The sequence below is a fragment of the Pezoporus occidentalis genome, unplaced genomic scaffold (assembly GCF_034315485.1).
Source record: "Pezoporus occidentalis ecotype Australia unplaced genomic scaffold, CSIRO_AGI_Poc_V1 ctg78, whole genome shotgun sequence".
Lineage (NCBI taxonomy): Eukaryota > Metazoa > Chordata > Aves > Psittaciformes > Psittacidae > Pezoporus > Pezoporus occidentalis.
In genome coordinates this window covers 2,840,622-2,859,532 of record NW_026916137.1, presented here as the reverse complement: position 1 = coordinate 2,859,532, position 18,911 = coordinate 2,840,622, and the positions used below count along the sequence as shown (strand labels likewise).

Genomic DNA, 18,911 nt, shown 5'->3' with positions numbered 1-18,911 from the left:
TAGAGCTATGGGGAGCAAATTCACTCTATATCACATCAGTGACAAAGAGGTTCAACACAGGAGACATTTGCAGGCGAGAGCAGAAGAAAACCTTCACGTTTCTTCTCCAGGGTGAACGCGTGCTTCAATACGCTCCCTGCCTCTTGAAATTAATTCAACATTCCTGTGGCTTGGATAAAAATAACCAGAATGAATAATCAGTCTATGCTGGCCCTGCTGCAGATTGCCTGGTAGATAGAGCCCTCTGCAGGAAGAAAAAAGGCAAGAGACAGACAGCACCAGTACCAGAAGACACCACAAAAGGTGACAGATAAAAACCAGAGCTTACCACATCCCTTAACACTGCAGGTGTAATTGTCTATAGTGAGTCTCTGGTATTTGCCTCTGTGCTGCTCCTGGTTTGCAGTGTTGCATCCCTTGCCCCTTTCCCCTCATCCCATTACCCACTCCTCCCTCCCATGCTGCCCAACATCTGCCTGCTTGCACCACACATTAACCTGCCTGCATTTTGGGTGCAGTGCAGAGCTGCAGTGGTGCTCAGGCTGCTTTGCAAGGCACAGGAACACAGCACTCCTATCTCACATCCTCTGCCTTTATCGCTGAAATGATCATGTGGGCCTGAGTTCTGGGCTTGTTTCAAGCACTTTTATTTCTTCCTTTACACAAGAGACAAAAAACACCCCACTTCAGACTCCAGATGAAAACAATGTGTGTAGATGGGTTAGCCTCAGTGTGTGTGCTTGTGTGTGTGGTGTGCATACAGCCTTCTGGCTGCATGCCTTTCAGATACAAAGCTCAGGCCTCTGGGGTGGTGCAAGGAAGCAACCTTTCTTGAGGAGCCATCAGCCAGGAGGAGAGCTAGTTGTCTGGGTTTCTTCCCTAGGGAAACCTGTGGTGGTCCCTGAGTCTCAAAGCAAAAAGACAAAAGACCCAGAACAGCTTCCCTGGTCCTCCAGCCTCTCTACACTCAGTAACCCCTTATCTCCCTATCCAACATCTTTAACTTCCTAAAAACTATGACTTAGTTACAGATCAGGGTCCTCCCAGGATTACAGCCCTCATGGCTATAGAAAGAGGTAAAAAGGGCTCTCTTCTGAGCAGAGGGATTCTTATCTTCCTTTGGTCTCTGGTTTCACAGTGAGATCTTAGATATCAGTGGCTCCTTCTGTACCACAACTACACATCTGTTCAGGGAAAGGAAACCACTGGGGTGCTCTGCAACTGATTGGACCATGCTTGGTGGCTCTGAGAGCACCTACATGCCTCCTCAGAAAAATACCCAGGCCTGGTTTGATGGCAGGAGGGGCTGGAACATTCTGAGGATGTTCTTGACTCCTCTCAGATCTTGTCCTACATGCCTGGAGCTATATAGGAGAACCGAAAGGCCAGCTGCTGTTGAGCCTTTACATTTGGACATGGGAAGCGCCATGCCCACTGCTCCAACAGTCCTCAGTGGATTGCACGCTGTGCCTCTGCCTTCAGTTTGGAAAAGGAAGAAGTAAATCTGGCAAGTTGTCCTATCAGTCATCTTCCTGCCAAGTGGGAGGCAGAGGGAACCAATGCTCCCAAATTTCTTCACTGGAAGAGCCCAGCATGGGAGGGAAGCTGTCCAACAATTATATCTTCCTGCTGTCAGTGACCAGGTCAGAACTCAGTTTTTGCTGGCAATCTTTTTCTTACGGGCAGAGACCAGATCATAGAAAGGATCCTGTGTGATGCTCATCCTGGAAATAAGAGCAAATGGTAGGAAAAGTAAGAGACTTAATGCTGCACAGGCAACCTAACTGAACTTGAACTGAATTATATACAGACCCACAGCAGAGCATTTAGCTGTGGCTAAAGATTCTCCAAAAGGGACCTTAAAACTTTGAACTTAAGAGGCACCACAGTTGCTAGACTGCAAATAGTTCCTTCCACCCCCTTTTTCAGGCTTTGGTAGCCAAATAAACTGCTTGACTGTTTGTCCCTGGGGCTGAACAAAGGCAAGCTCTGGCCTCCTTTTCTGGTCTCCTCACCGTATTGCCTCAATCCACTCATCACGTTCTGCTGGTGTGGTTGCTGAGATCTTGTAGGACTGATGCTTGCCTTCGACCACCTTTCCATCCGCATCTGTTTTGCAGGCTTTGATCTTCTGCCCTTTGCAGTTGGGAATGAAGAGTTCAAAGCAGTTCTGTCAGAAAGGGAATAAAATAGAGCAGTAGGGGAGGACAGGGTGGAACAAGGAGACTATACTGCCTTCAGCCATGGGGATAGGTTGAAGGTGAAAAAGGAGGAGAACATTCTGTCTCTGAAAGGCAACAGAACCTTTCCTTCCTCATCCCAAGAATCCCTCTATGAGTTAGATCTCCAGGCTACCCCTCTTAGATAAATACACCCTTCCTGTGAATGAATGGATGCTAAAACAGCCTTTATGGAGGGATGGAGCACCAACAGCTACCAGAAAACACCTTCTGATATCTGTCACTTTGTTCCACTCATGAAAATGTCTTCCCCTTTGAAGCTGATGCAACATCCTCTCTTCTGCCTGTCACCACACAGATAGAAGGTGATTTCAGAGACATGACACATCAAGAATGGGTATCCACAAAAGATGCACAGACAGAATGCCACTTCCTGGGCAAGTTTCCCAACACCACAGCACTGTCTAGTCTAAATGTGCTGTAACTGATTATGAAGAATCATTGGGAGAGAAACAGAACCCCCATCTCCTGGGTGATGGTGCAAAATGAGTAAGGAGTCAACTATGGGCACTCATCTCAGCCCCCCTATACACAGAGATGAAAACATTCAATAGAGCCAGGCAAAGGACAGCTCTTCCTTTACACCAGATCTTCCCTGATAAAATAGGACCATGTTTAAATACTATCATGTTTAGACAGGGGCACAAGGCAGTTTGGAATGGCACCTTCCCTCTGAGAAGCATGGTAAGACCCGAGAGCCTGTATTAGCAGAGCACCAAGCAAGGGAGACTTACTGGCTTTTTGGGATCATCCACCTTCCGGACTGATAGGTTCTCCAGGGGGATAATGCCCAGAGGCTCTTTGTCCTGAAGTCAAGGAAACACGAATTAACATGCAACATGCTCCCCACACCTATGCCACTATACAGAGCCTCTCTGATTTACCAGACATGTGCCTTTATGGGGGTGACAACAGCAGTGTATGCCTGGGGAGACCCCCTCTATTTACACAGTGGGGGGCTGAGTTAGCAGAAAATCACAGCAATGTCCAGCCTCCCTTCTCCTCAAGACCAGAGGAGAGGAAACAGTGCAGGAGAAGAGGTCTGAGTTCTGTCTGGGAGCATAGGGTAGTAGGCGAGGGTTGCCTTCCTAACCCTTCACTCTTCCCTGGCTCCAAAGAGGCTCATAACCACCCGCGACACCATTTCTTAACCAGGAATGAACCCTTTACCGTGGTATATTCAAAGTAGTAGAGGCAGTTATCGGCCAGAATGAACCAACGACGTTTCCAGGTTTTCACACGTCCTCCTAAAGGCAATGAGGTTCCAAAGCCATTAGTCACACATTTTGCTGTTTGTTCCCATCCCATTCCCCCTCAAGCTCCAGACACACACACACAGAGGGAGTCCCTCCCAGCAACCCCTGTAAATCAGCCCCAAGCAGGTGCTCGCTGCTGATGAGATGATCTATGGTGGACATGCACACACATAGGGAGCAAATTCTTCTCTGATGGGGCTGTGAATGAGGAGAGGTGAGAGAGATCTTTTTGGGCCCCCGTTTTGAGCAGACAGAGCCTGCAGGAGCTGGAAAGAGAGAGCAGGCAGCTGGTTTCAACAGCAGATGTCAGCCTCACCCCACCACAGCAGAGAGGGAGGGGAGATCTGTGGTGGGACGCAGGCAGGCATGCAGGGAGTTCAGAGGAGCCAAGGAAATCTTCTACCTTACCTAGTTTCAGGAGCCAACCCTCACGGTTAGGGTTGAAGAAAGTATGTGTGAGGTCATTTCCATCGTCCTCTGGTATGGAGAATGGCTCGTTCTTTATGCTCTCAAACAGATTCTGCACCAGAGCATTGGTGAGAGAAAGAAAGAGGGAAAGAAAAAGAAAGACAGGTTTCTGACCAAGCTTGTACACAGCTCTCCTAGGTCCATCTGCATCACCACTCTGTTTCCACAGGGTGAGATGAGTGAAATGGGGAGGGGAGAGGTCAGTGGGTATTGGGGTACAACAGCTCTCAGTCTGCAGCTCATAGGGCCTCAAGGGGGATCATCAGCTGTTTTCTTCATCCTGTGTCACAAAAGGGAGACTCAGTTTGGAAAGGCACAGACACAAAAATGTGCACCCATACCAAGAGAGGCTGCAGTGACCAAATCCAGCATGTCATATGAGTGCCACTCTGGGTAGTGCTAAGGCACTGGGAGGGCACAACATGGTATGACAGAGATTGCAGATGTGTCATTTAAGCCCTCGGTTGGTGGTGCCAAACACTGTGCTGAGAAATTTTATGTAGAAACCAATACACACATCTAAATGACAAGAAGTAGGCTCATTTCATAGACCCAAGGCCTTTGCACTGAGGGAACACAAAGGATGACATTCATAACAGCAGAATGACAGGGAGGCAGATTGCTAGTTTTCAAGAGATACAAAAATGTTGCTCATATCACTGGATATGCCATCATTTGTTACACAAATCCCAAGCAAAAATACCCCAACAAACTGAAACAACCACAGGCTCCTGCAACTTCCATCAAACAGCCTGAAAGAAATGGCACTCTGGAGAAAAATCCAAAGCCTTTACCCTGAGGGAATGCTGCTCAGCAAACCCAAGTGTGGGATGTAGGCATTCTCTTTGACACAAAACAAGTTACTCTCCCCAGGCTGGCTGGGTGAAGCTAAGCACATGTAGGCAGGCTGCCTACCTCTACCTTGCCTCATAGGGCAGGTCTGTGCCTGCTGAAGCTTTGGGAAAATGGTATCTCCAGATATGCTAATGGATGCATCCCCTGTCTCTGTCTCCCTTGATGTGCATCTTCATCCTCTGGGATCAGAGATGCCATGGACCTGCTGAGAGCTTTACAAATGCTGGAAGAGATGCTGGAAGAGACACTGATGCCCACTTGGGGCTTGTTGGTTCTACTCCCTCAAAGCTATACCCTGATGTAGGAGAGGTCAGGCACTGGTGTCCTGACTGATGTGAACACTGGAGTCAGCTAAGACATTCAAGCACGAGCAAGGGAAAGGGATTCATAAACTGGGCCATGGTGACATTGTCTCACACACACAGAGACACAAGAAACACAGTCCCCTTGGGACTAGGACTTTCAAAGCTGGCTGAAAGAGTCAGGTGCCCAGCTACCTCCCACTGAGGTGGGTGTCTCATCACACAGCCTCATACGTACATGACACACAGACACTCATAGCTCATGTCTTTTTCTCTCACACAGCTACAGTATCTGTCCCTATCTCACACGGACACACTTGAAAACACAAACAAACTGATACTGCTCTTCCCTGAATGGTTTCAGCCACATCTCTCTTGTACCATGTCCTCACCAACAAGCATATTACACTGAGACCTGTGGACCTTTGCTTCTCAGTGGACCCCAAGACAGAGGCAGAAGAGGGACTGATGAGAATATGGGAGGTATTCTTACCTTTAAGAGCTCTTCTGGCAAGTCCCCTCCATTGTCAATGCCTCTGTTGATGGACACAAACCTTTCAAAGGGGGGTTTGTCTTTCACATTGGGGTTGTGCAGGCTGGTGTTAAGCATGATGATAGAGAAGGAGAGTATATAACAGGTATCTGGCAACAAGAAAGAAAACCAGGATGGGCGGAAATTGTCTTAAAGGGCAAATCAATACACCTAATCAATCCTAACAGGTGGCTTTGTAGCCAGTCACTGGAAAACAGCACTGTTCTCTCAGCTGGAGGAGGAAAAGGAAGATGTCCCTTCTAATAGGAGAAAAAGGGACAGAGTTGTTCTCCTATGATAGAGGTGATTCTATCCCCTCAGGTTAATGGGGCAAGTTGGGCAGATCTGGTCTGACAATGACTTTGCCAACAGGAAAGTTTCTACAGACCCACGTCTGTCAGTGTTGTTGTTGCTGTGATGAGGTGTACTTCATGTGGAGCTGGATCACTTCTCAAGTCTATTTCCTGTGGGGATGGACTGGAGGAGGAGGACTGAAGACCTTCTGTCTATTGAAAAGCTTCACAGGAGCTGGGCTGCCTCCTTCAGCTTAAGGGGCAACATTCACACTTCCAAGCGATGCCCTCTGTGCTTTGTGAATGGAAGAGGAAGGCTCCTCTCTCTAGTAAACAGTGGAGCTCAGCTTTAAAGGCATTCTTTGCCCTATGCCTACCTGTGGACTGGAATACTCCTGGGTTACATTTGCAGTACCAGTTGGCAAAGGCCTCCATCATCCGATCAATCTTCTGTGCTTCCCCAGGCAGCCGGAAGCTCCATAGGAACTGTCTGTCAGAAGCAGCATGTCACAGAATTAGTCAGATTCGGAGCAAGGGACCTTTACCCCTTCCTTCAACCCGTGGGACACCATGAAAATAAAAGAAGTCATCCCATCACACTGGGGAGACAACACAGTGCTTGAAGCAAGAGCTCTGCTCATCTCTCTAGGGATTGCCTGGGCTTGGCACCCACAAACACCCTGAAAGCAGGAAGCAGAACCATGTATCCTGGAAATCATGGCTCTTCTTCCCTAGTGAGGAAGCAGAGACCTCAAGAGGAAATTAGGCCACCTGCCAGGAGGATGGCTTATAAGAAAACAAGATGCCCTAAACCAGGGTCACTTTGTCATTGTTTCAGCCTAGTAGGGTTTTTCAACCTTCCTGGATGGTAAGACCTAGTGGCTGAGCAGGCTCCTGCTCCATCCTCTGAATCCTGCATGCTCACTCACCTCAGTGCCTGCACCAGGTTGAGGTGGGCAAACTCGTGACATGCTACAAAGGCTTGGAGGATCTGGATGTTCATGGGGTCCCTGGGAGAGGATAGATGGAAAGAGTCAGAAGAGAGCTTTGAAGCTGCACAGTTTGAATGCCCCTTGGGGTGACAGCATGCCTCCAAAGGGCTTCCTAGTCCTGGCTGAGTCACTCACCTCCCACCCAAGTAATCCCCAATGGCTGCCTTGTTCAGGCCTTCACCCTTGTGGAGGAATTTGGCGATCTCCTGCAGGTCTGAGGACAATACCTGGTGCTCAATCAGGTACTGGATCCCCTGGGGAAGGAGAAGCAAGACAGTGAAGTAAGATAGCTCTGGGGGCTGATGAGAAAGTAGGACCCCAACACCTTGGTGTCAGCCTTCCTTAGCTCTCGTGGTGTTGCCTCCCCTGTTACTCCCCATATCTCTTTATGGTGCATCACAGCCATGTTCCCACCCTTACTCCATCCCTCTTCATCCTCCATGGTGGGTGAGCCCCAATTCCATTTCATCCCTAGGTTTGGATAAATGTTTCACTGGGATGGAAACTCAAGCAAAGAACAAAGGGCAGGTTAAAAGTCAAAAAAGGCAAAGCCAAAATAGTAATTTTTAATCAAAATATCTTAGTGTTCTGCTTCTAATTATATTTTTTTGTGAATTAAGTTAAAGGTTTTTTTTTTAAGAAGTTATAATTAAAAAAATATACTCAGACAAAAATTTGGACTTGAGACAACTTAAAATTACTTTTCCAGAGAAGTCTGCAGTCTTTTCAGCTCCATCCTCCCCAGCCAGTAATGTTGGAATATGTTTTTTAGGAAATATAGAGGTTCTGAGCTGGGCTGTGAAAAGTCAACATCCTGTGTTAGAGGGAACTTCATGATTTTCAAAGTCACAGAAAGTTGAGGTTTTGTGCAGATTCTTAACAGTATCTAAAACCACTGTGACTCTTCAGACCACATTGCAATTCTCCTCACAAAATGCAATAAAGGAATGAAAATTGTTTTAGATCCATCAAAATGTTCTACTTCAACAGAATCAATTCACTTTGCCTTGTAATATATAAAAAACTATTTTTAAAATGCCCCAAAGAAAAAGCCATTTCAAAAGAAGGAATTGAAATATTTCTGAGATTTTTTCCACACTATTTCCCTTCTTTTTCCCCAGACAGATTTTCAGTAAGATCAGTTTAATTTTGCAAAGCATTGCAATGATAAGGGGGCTCCATTTTCAAGAAGAAAATGTTTCTCCCCAAAGGTTTTGCTCAGCCAGAATCCTAATGCTTACCTCCTCTAGCCTCAGGAACTCGCCCTGAGACCTTGGAGATAGGAAGTCATTTGAAGTATCAGCACTGCATGGATGAAATGCAATCTTAGCAAGGAGGGGCAATGAAAGTTCCTTGCATTGCAGCACCTCTCAGCCTAGGGCATGTAGTAAAAGGGAAGCAATAAACAGATCTGCATAATAAAGACATGTAGCGCAACTTTCCCACCAGGCTGATTGGCACTGAATTAATAAAGCTAAACTGGTTTGGGGTCAGAGCTAGTTCAGGTACTTCTGCACAGCATAGCACAGTGCCACAGAGAGAGATGCCTCTGGGGCCTCAAACCAAGGTCAGACAGAAAGACATGATGAAACCAGCCCTAAGTATTGATATCACTGCTGTGAGACAGCTCCCACTGGCAGGGGGATGTACAGAGGACTGGCAAGCACTCCAGCTGTGGTGTGGACATTGGGGAAGGTATCTTGAGGATCTCAGCAGGGTAAAGGAGGAGGAGGCATGAAAAGCTGTCACTCAGCCCAGCAGCCACCGAAGATGCCAGCTGTGGTGGTTAAGCTGACAAAAAGCAATCATTCAATTGCAGCTTGTGGTTTTCCTTACTGAGCTCAAATAAATGGTCCTCCGGTGAGGAGGAAGGAAGAGGAAACTGTGTTGCTCGTATCTTCTCTATTTCATCATGACAATTTTAGAGCTTTCTGCAGGGGGCTGAAAGCTGTGGAGCCTGGACCCCACTGGTCAGAGTCACAGAAAGTGGAAAACCCGGATTCACTCCACTGTCCAACCAGTACTACCAAAACTGTAACTACTTCCAAAATGTTGGAGGCAGCTTGTTGTCTTCTGTTCTGAATGAGCCAAGGAATCTGACACACTCTCAAAATTCCCCTTCTCACTTCATCTCTCTCCACCACACTATGGCCAATTCTCACATCAAGAAGAGAGATTTGGCTCTCTTAACACATTGGCAGTTTTAAACCACCCTCCCTCTATTTCTTAGTTTTGGGTTGCATGTGATGGGATGGCCTATAGGCATATGATGGGGGGATGGGGGTCAACACAGCTTGATCATATCAGAAGACTATATTCCGGGACAGGATGCTACTAACTAGAGCCCTAGTGAGATAGGAAACCATACTCCCATGCCGCAGTTCCTTTAATACGGGCATCTGCATGTGGATGATCTTTCTCCCAGCTTTTTCCCCATAGGTGAAATGAGCAAATCCTACCTTTGCAGGGTCCATGTTGAATTTCTTCCTGCCCAGGGACAGAAGTTTGTCCCTCTGTGACAGTTTGCTGCAAACAAAAAGAAGGAAAATAAAACTTAGAATAAAAGGCCATGTTTCAATTCACTCACAAAGTAATTGAGATTTCTCAAGGACAGCTGTCTGACTATCCAGGAATAAAGAAAAATCTCAGAGGAGAGAATGGTATTCCTGGCCTCATTTCCCTCTCCTTGTTGTAAACCACATCCCAGAGGTGTTTCTGTTTTCTCAACATCAAGAGAGAGACTTTGTAAACAAAGGAATACTCTTCTTGTCCCACTTGCCTGGTCTGCTTCCCAGGGTTATTGTCTGCCTCTTGCCTCTCATCTGCATTTTGGAAGCACTCAATCTCTGCAAACACTTCAGCAATTTGTTCCTTCAGCTTCTGCAGAAGAATGAAGAGGAGAATGAAGGTGATGGAGGAAAAACCAGCAGACACGTACACAGCAAGTCTGACTTGCACAGCCACAGGAAAAGGACATGTCAGATGGTCACTACCAGTTCAGGATGTCTGTGAAATGCGTACTGCTTTAGCTGACCCTGCTGGATTCCAGATAAAAACAATGGGTAAGAGGAGCAGAAGGATATCCCATGTTTGCTGTCCATCAAGGCTGGAAAATCAAGATGTCCGCCAAGGCAAGCGCCACGTGCTTACCATGGTGGAAGCAACCACCGGCTGGCTGGAAGCATACACTGTGCCCCATGCCACTGCCCAGAACACCATCCTGGGCCTTGAGAAACAGATTTTGTAGTGACACAGCACCCCAGAGAGAACTGAGTCAGACAATGGGACTCATTTCCGGAATAACCTTGTAGACACTTGGGCCAAAGAGCATGGCATTGAGTGGGTATATCACATCCCCTACCACACACCAGCCTCTGGGAAAATTGAACAGTACTGTTAAAAACTACATTGAGAGCAATGGGTGGTGGGACTTTCAAACATTGGGATACACATTTACCAAAAGCCACCTGGTTGGTCAACACCAGGGGATCTGCCAACAGGGCTGGCCCAGCCCAGTCAGAACTTTTATGCAGTATAGAAGGGACAAAGTTCCTGTGGTGCACATAAAAAATGTGCTGGGGAATACAGTCTGGGTTGTTCCTGTTTCAGGTAAAGGCAAACCCACTCATGGTATTGATTTCGATCAAGGAGCTGGGTGTACTTGGAAAGTGCCCATGCGGAGAGTGCCCGAGAGAACTCACCCCAGTGTTGATTTCAGTTCCTCAAGCAATGTCACATGTGACACTCCTTCCATTAAGCCCATTTCCTTCTACCTTTTACTTTGCATAGCCCTGCTACGCATCCAGAAAAGGGGAAGTGGAACCAGTAACTTTGAAGTTAGTATGAATCCTGAAGTGGCCACATTGTGAAACACAAAGTTCTTAACGTACCTATCATTCAAATACCACTGAGCAAATACCTGTCTTTAGGTGGATAAAGAAGAAAGAAGGAAAAAAGAAGAGTAATCACTGCCAAATTTTATAAAATCAATTGTAGAATTCAGTATCCTTCAGGCCCATGACAGACTAAGACTTCCTTGGCTGGATGTTACCAAGGGAATGAAGGTGTCTATATCTGCTTGTTTCCATTCTGCAGTTATAGTTCTCCTCAGAGCCAGAGCACATCATAACTCTCTTCCAGTAATCACTCAAATTCTTCCCCACACAAACCAGAAGGGGACGAAGGAATGTTTTATGACAGATCTTGCCTCAACAAGAAGTGAGAATGTGGCTGTGGTATGCATCCAGATAGAAAAACTGAAGTTCCCCAATATCCCATAGTTTAAAAGAGCTTCTGGATTTCAGTTTTGCTCTGGCCTTTTTTCTGCTGTGCTTCATCAACCTCCAGCGCTGAGATTGCTCCTTACTAAGCTTTAGGTATTGCACAAACATAACAAAGCCATGATCTTAGCTCCTGATTTTCAAATGATTATCGGTTTTATCACTTTATTCACTTTCGTCTTTTGGCAGTGTAACCAGCAAGTCTAGATCTATACTGTCCTCTCCTTCCTCTTCCTTTACCAGTTACCCCCCATAAGTCTTTGTGTTAAGGGATATTGCTAGATACTTTCTGAAGAATTCCACCTGGGAAAATGTCTCTAGTTCTAGGTTCTCTTTCACTTAAACTCATCCTGCTCCATTGGACAATGCATGCCTCATTGGTTAATGGCTTTGGGATTCAGAGTGTGGGTATGTATAGTCTAGCAGCTATAGTCCATTAGTGGGTAGAAGATGTAGTGCTCCTATTCAAGAAACCTGCCTCCAACAATGCCTATTGAATATTCTGGAAATTGAAGAGACAAGAACTACAACAAGCAAACCACAGGCATTTTATACCCTGTTTTGCAAGAAGGGACAAGACACCATTCTGGTTTGTGACAGAGGTGGTGAGTCTGGAAACCTGAGAAGTAATGGGTAGTTTGGCTTAATCCTTTACACAAGGAAATATTGCACCTATTTCCCAGGCATCCGGATATCTTCACATTGTGGGAAAATCAGTGCAAGTCCAATACTCAGCTGGAATGAGCTTGCTCAAATGGGAAACCACACTCCATGATGGTGGAGACAGAACAGAATGGAAAGCGTATAGGACCATGCATGACTGTGGTGCGATATTAGTGACTGATTTTGAATCTGTCACTTTCAGACATCTTAGGAGTTAGTGGAAAAATGTTTGTCTGCTAAAAGAAAATAAGAAAAGCAAGTTCAACCACAGAAACTTGTGTGGAAGGTCCTGCCGTCACATCTCTAAAGAGAAAGGATCCTTTATGAAGGACTTGTTAGAGGTGCACAAACCAAATGAAAGTTCAATAAACACACGGGATGCAGCAGGTAACTGAGACTGATACGTCATTAGCAGGTAATCGGTAATTAAAAATAGTCATAAATGGTGATCCAGGTCCCTGCCAGTATGACTTAGTGAAGTCACAGTCATTTCCTTAATCCTAAATATGCAGTCCCAGATCATCCCTGCTAATGAGCTGACCAGCCTTTCTCAAATGTCCAATTAGGGTAGTTAACGACTCCTGCAGCAGAGTACTATAGATTGGATGTAGACTGATGGCAAACATGTCAGGGCAGCCTATAGCTCAGGATGGAAGTTGGATCATGCCAGAGTAAATGTCTCCCATTCAGGAGCACTTCTGCATGGCCTTAACTGTTAAATGAAGACACACTTTGGTGAAGACAGTTTTTAGAAGGCTAAGCAGACAAGGAACATGATGGTCCTTACCTTAATGTCCTCCAAAAGCTCCTGTCTGTGCTGCCTGATTGTCTCTATTTCAGCCTTTTCAGCTTCACTCAAGTCAGTTGACCCTGGAAGAAGAAACATGACTGTGAGAACAGCGTTGGACCAACCACACCGCAGGAAACGCTGCTTCAACCTCTCAGCGCCTATCTTCTCCTCAGGTCATGCCACAGCAACTCTGATGTTTGTGTTTCAGCATCTATGTGCCCTGCTGTTGCAGCCACTGCACCTCAAGCTTTGCCCTGTAAATTATTCTCAGTCCAGAGTGAGCAGCACAAGCCCCTGTACTCCTCCTAGCAGACAGACGCTGTACTGGTAGCACTCTGATCTAACCCTGAAGCAACCCAACCTATTCAACCAATTTTCCTCCCCATGAGCACAATAAGGAAGTTATACCAAATGCTCCTTGGTGGGTTTTATGTCAGTCATCTTTACGTGCTGAAAAGCTGTGACCTAGATACTTCATCTGCATCCAAACCTCCCATGAAGAGCTATTGGCTTCACGGGCTGATCCACCACAGCTAGATGCAGAAATGTCTTAAGAGAGAGAGCTGAGGTTTTCTAGTCTAAGGGCAGGATATGGCGGGATGAAAGCCTTGCTGAAGAAGAAGCATCTGTGGGAGGCTGCTATTCTGTGGACTACAGACAATGCAGAAATATGAGTAAGCTTTCTTGCAATCTACAGGAAGTCAACCAGATACCAGCAAAGACAAAGTGACCACAAAATGATTCATAAAAGACCTAGAAGAATTGGGGTGACAGCACTGCTGCTAAATATAATCCAGGTGAAGCACAGCCTCTTCATCAAGGAGAAGGAGAAGGCTGTAGCCCCAAGAGAAGCAAAGCACATTGTGAGCCCCAAGAAAAGTCCCAGGCACTCACACAAGGGTAAAAGCACTGGAGCTCCTGGGATGCCACTTCAGAACTTGCAGAGTCCTTGCTGCACTTAAAGAGTGTAAGACAAAGCTCCCCTGGGAAGCCAGGTCAGGCCACTGGATGCCCTGCTCCACGGCTGCATAAGCCAAAATCCCCTGGGCCTCCCATCTTCCTGGAAAAAGGGGAAGTGCCGCCAGATGCCTTGGAAATTCTCTTACTGTCGATCTCACATGAAAAAAAACTGCTATAAATATGACTGGAGAAAAAAGGGGAAGGAGCCAAGTAAGACAAAACAAACGAAAAGGGGACAAGGGCAGTCATCACAGAAGCCGTATGCTTCTTTCCTGCCATGGCCACAACAGCTCAGAGAGACCTGCATCCCACCACCCAGATCTTTCCCACATCCTCCTGGTTGGTTGGGTTCATGTGCTAAGCCTGTCCTATTACTTTTCTCAGGCTGAAGCCTCTCTCCTCTGGTTCCCTCCCACTGTTTTCAAGCATTGCATTCCCTGGGGAGAGGCTGCTGAGTCTCTGGGAGGAAAGCGCCAGGCAAGGAGCCAGCATAAAGCCAGGGCCAGGAAGGACCCATGTACCCTTCCAGCTCTGCAAGCAGTCCTCTTCAAGAGCTGAAAGAAGCTGAGGCAGGTAGAGAGGGACAGAAACCTTGTGGCATACCACAGCTAGCGTCAGACAAACCTATGCGTGAGGGGAAAACAAGCAAGGAAGAAAACAAACAATCAAACAAAAAGAAGCAACAACAACGAACTCTATGCAGTGGCTTTGCTGCTTGGTATTGCTGACTTCCCCTTGACTGTCAGCCCTGTGCCTGTGAGCACTGCCTGGGTCTTTCAGCTTACTTTATGTCTCCTACTATTCTCTCCATCTCCCCGGCTTTATGTCTCTCACCCCTATGGGGGCTGGTAGTTGTGGGTAATTTAATGACAAATCACCACTCGGAAGCTTTGTCCTGTATTTCTTTCCACTGCAGCAGGACAAAGCTGAGGAACCTCCACTTCCCCCACCCCATCAGCAAAGTGTGTGGTGTGGCTGGTTGCTGTGCTTCAGTTGTTCTGTGTAAACTGAAGCAACCTAGAGCATCTTAAAGAGACCCGAGGCTCCCAGAGGACATCATGTCACCCACATGACCCCCCTACCATGACTGTAAATAACTCAGTGTCCCTCCCTCCTGAACATCTCAAAACCTCAGCTCACAAGGGATTTACCTGCCCAGTCTGTCTGAGAATGAGAGAAGTGTGGGAAGGACTGTGTGTGTGGAGAGGGTGGGGGAGAAAAAGCATCTGTGTCATGGAGAAGGGGAGGGAACAAAGGGATAAATAAGCAGGAAAGGGTGACATAGGAAGGAAAAAAAATGGATGGATAAAACTTTCAGGGCAACTTAGATGGAGCTGCAGAAAAGGTCCTTGTGAGGCTTCCTAAGTTTCCTTAGCAGCTTGAGTCCTCATTTGCCTTGGAAAATGATTCTGAGTTTGGTGCCTGCATGTTACTCCTCTTCGCTAACAGAAGGCCTAATGCTGCCCTCAAGGATGCTCTGGGGCTTCTCATCAACGTTATTGCACGCATTGGGGTCTGTAGTTAGGAGAAATGAACTTGTACGGCTTGTCTGGGAAACCATCCATGGAAAAGCAATGAAGGTAGGAAAGGCAGCTGGGCAGATGAGAGCAGGTTGCTTTGACTTTTATTCCCCCTCCACACTGAGAAGAAGCCAAACTGCCAGCAGAAGGACACTCGGAGTGAAGCACCATTTGATTAAATGCTTGCAATGACAGAGGGAATTCATCTCTGCACCAGGCAACTGAGGAGCAGCTTCAGCCTCAAAGTCCTCAGTACCACCAAGTTGCACTTCCCTCTAGGGCTAGGCCAGGACATAGATGAAGCATGGCCCTGGTCAGGGTCCTCTGCACAGGGGGAAATCTCACCCTGGTGAAGAACAACCCACAAAAACACCCACAGGTTTCAGGGAGATGCTGTCAGCCAAACCTACGCTGAAGTCTTCCAGTTCAGACACAACACACAAAGAAATGGTTAGCATCCTCTCCAGGGAGGACATGAAGTTGATGCTTGAAAGTCATTTTCAGAGAGAAAATGTTGAAAGCACATCACATCTGTGGGGCTTACACTTGCTCTTGAGGTTGTTTCCCTACTGTCAGGGCAGACCCAGGTAGAAAAGACCTGCCAGCTCTTCATGAATTTCACAGGCTTGTGTTTTCAGTGCTGTCACTCAAAAGAGAACACAGACTTCAGCTCCAGTTGTGGTGACTTACACTCTCAGCTGACCCATCCGGAGGGCAGGTCGGAGTTACCCAAAGGTCTGGGTACTCATGTGGCCAGCATAAAGTACAGCTTGCTGGTCTCAGTCCCCACAGCAAAGGGCTGTGCAGAGCCATACAGGTGCTAAGTCAGGCTTTCAATCCCAAGCAAAAGTATATGAATAGGAAGACAGCTTTTGGAACACGGATATGTGGGAAGTGAATACCCAGGAGAGCTGGAAGGATGGACTGCAATAACAGTAGGGGGATGTTATGAACAATGACTGCTTCTATAGCACTGTTACAGAGCATCCATATGCTACTCATCTACAGTATAACAACAGAGGTTCAGCTGGCCCATTTGTAAGGCAATACAGGGCTCTGAGTGTGGCTGCTATAGGGTTTGGGCACTTCCACCCATGGCAACACACAAGCAGAGCAGCCTGATGGGCATCTTCTGCCTGGATGAGGCTGTCTGGTGGAAGAATTTCATGTGAAGTTCCTTTTCTTCTTTGATATGGCTGTTGTGTCATCTCCAGCACAGACTACCACCTACCCAACCAGGTACCAGGAGGCCTTCCTAAATTCTCTCCAGCCCAAACTGTCTCCCTCCTGAAGCCACTCCACAATTCTCTTCCAGCTTGTGTCAGAAGAAATTTAACATAGACCTCACATGTGTCTAATTTTCACATTCCAGCCATGGAGGAAAAGGTGTGACAAATAACTTATGTTGTCTCCTGGTCCCCTTCATTCTACATGACAACATAGAGCAATCAGGAAAGCTTCCAAGCACTTTTGCCTATGTCTCTCACCCCACACATCCTAGCACATGATACCAGGGTACCAGTCTGCTCTCCCATGTTTTATACACCCAACTCAAGGATTCGGCATACTGGCTCTGTGGCTTCACCTAGACAGTAGCTAGAGGGTCCTGAGGGAAGCTGGAAGAGGACATCCACTGCAGGGAGGGCAGCCTCCCCACAAGCATATGTCTCATCCGCACGCAGCTGTGGCAGACAGGTACCTAACAGGACGATTGCATCTGCAGGTAGGAGTGACTCCAGGAAAAGCTGTGCTATTGCTGTGTGTAACTTTTAGGACATAATTAACTCAGTAGCACATAACTTAATTGAATGACTGTGTCAGGCCATCAGTTCTGAGAGCCTCAGTTACTATGCCTTTGAAAAATAAGACAATAAGAGGCAAACCCCACCATCACCACCACCTCCTTCCTGCCCAGCTTCTCCTGGAGAAGCTCTGTCCACAGTCGCTTTCATGTGATGAGGGCTGGGTGATCTGAAGAGGTGCACCTTCAAAAACATTCATAGCCAGACGCTCACGAGAGTTTAGCTCCCATAGTCCCACCAATTTCCCTGACAAACAAGGCTGGTGTGTAGTTTTAGCATGCCTGTTCCTTGGTCACCCACCTAAGAACTGAAAGGTGCAGAACAGCTGTTGAAACTGAGTACTGCTTTTTCCCTTCACTCTGTGCTCTGTATCGTATACACAAAAGCCTGTGAGGACGGAGGGTCAGACACAGCAAGGCTATTGCAAGACGATTCCTTTCTTCCTGGCTCTTATTCAACCTGTTCCTGTTCCATTCTTCCTATCTGCTGCTTTTGCACACACACAGCTTCCTCAGCCAGAGGCTGGAAATGTTCAGACTGGCAGTATGCCTTTCCCTGCTGAATCCCAAGCACTTCATCCACCAGCTGCCAAAGCAGGAAACAAAACCTGAGATCTCTCTCAGTTCCTCAGATGTGGTGTATCTCCCTCCACCCACATCTGCCTTTTGAGGTTATTTCAGGACCAGGCAGGCCCACCTGCAGGTGGAGTTTGTAGAACCCTAATACAGCCGTTTATCTTTAACATGGACATAAGAAAGACAGATCCCAGCTCCAAAAGCCTTGCAAGCATGCTGCACTGGGATACCCATGAGCACAAGAGGCAATCCAGCTCCTGCGGGCCCTAGCAAAACAGCACTGAGGAGCCATGTTGCATGAAGAGAAGCCAAAGCTTATAGATGCTCATCCTAAGTATCCCATATACCCCTGAGTCAGTTCCCAGCTTAGCTCAGGACCACCAGCACAAGGGATCACAGCAGTAGACACTCTCAGCACAAAGGCCACCCAAATCAGTGGGAAAATTTCTCTCAAGGGGTAAGAAATTGGCTTACGGGAGAGCAAGTAGAAATAAACCCATGCCTAATGCTGAAGGTTGACAAGGAATTAACTGCACCACCAAGGATCTTCCACCATCTCATTCCTCCAGCTACCAGCCTCAGCATCCTCTCTAGCTGCTGGGATTTCATGGTGTGCTCTGCTCTGTCCAACTGAGCACACAGCCCTCACAGAAAAGGCAAAGGATGGTCAATGCTTACCAGCAGGACAAAAGTCCATCCTGAAGAGAGCAATGTGTTTGCAGCACAAGTGTTGCTCCTCCTTGCCTTCTGCCTGTTCAGATGCTTTACAGAACTGAAATAACTGGGAGCCAGCGACCAAGCTCGTAGCAGCACTGGGGGAGGCGGGTTGCCCTGTGACTCCTCCCTTCCTCTCCTCATCCCTTCGACCACATTTCATTTGCTTGCCTCAGTGAAAGGAGCTGTATGTGCATACCACTGTGAGCTAACAGGGGCCCCCTGGCCACTTCTGACACACAAATCCACAGATGCATTTCCATCCCAGCAGCTTTTCTGGGAACCTCTGAGCATGCATCTCTGATTGAGGGGGCTGAAATGAGCAGTGAGAGGCTTTTCTCTGAGAGACTCTGAGGAGAGAGGTGGGGAAAAAGGGAAGTTCCTGATTCAGAAAACCCATCTGATTTGGGAAGTGGTTTCATTTTAAAGGAACAATTCTTCCTGTGTTAATTCTGTAACAGGGTGGGGTGTGTGTTGTCAATACCCCAAAATTGGAGGATGGTTGATGGCAGGGAGAAGAGTCTCTTCCTTCCTTTCCCTCCCTCACTGCCCACTAAGTGACTTTGAGTCTTGCTCCTTTTTCTCCCACTAACAAACTGTTTTTATCTGGAAGCCTTGTAAATCAGAGTGGAATGGACTGAGGAGGAATGAAGTCTTCTCTCAGGTTTA

General features: G+C 47.1%; 1 protein-coding gene across 1 annotated transcript; it reads right to left on the bottom strand.

Moving 5' to 3' along the window:
• Positions 1 to 623: 623 nt before the first annotated feature.
• On the bottom strand, positions 624 to 18,339 carry CYTH4 (cytohesin 4). The gene is made up of 13 exons (XM_062602611.1): positions 18,207 to 18,339; positions 12,669 to 12,751; positions 9,718 to 9,818; positions 9,398 to 9,464; positions 7,074 to 7,192; positions 6,876 to 6,956; positions 6,324 to 6,436; positions 5,615 to 5,763; positions 3,905 to 4,016; positions 3,411 to 3,487; positions 2,975 to 3,046; positions 2,016 to 2,170; positions 624 to 1,724 (listed from the first exon to the last, which is right to left on the bottom strand). Exons 1-13 carry the CDS (start codon positions 18,223 to 18,225, stop codon positions 1,652 to 1,654), a joined length of 1,221 nt encoding a protein of 406 aa, XP_062458595.1. The 5' UTR covers positions 18,226 to 18,339; the 3' UTR covers positions 624 to 1,651.
• Between the last annotated feature and the right edge of the window lie 572 nt (positions 18,340 to 18,911).

Bases quoted from the DNA above. Each gene is read 5' to 3' on its own strand.
- CYTH4 (XM_062602611.1), bottom strand. The intron at 9,465-9,717 runs GCAAGTGGGACA...TTTTGTTTGCAG, and splicing joins AACCCTGGGAAGCAGACCAG to CAAACTGTCACAGAGGGACA. The intron at 7,193-9,397 runs GTAGGATTTGCT...CTCCTTCCCCAG, and splicing joins TCAACATGGACCCTGCAAAG to GGGATCCAGTACCTGATTGA.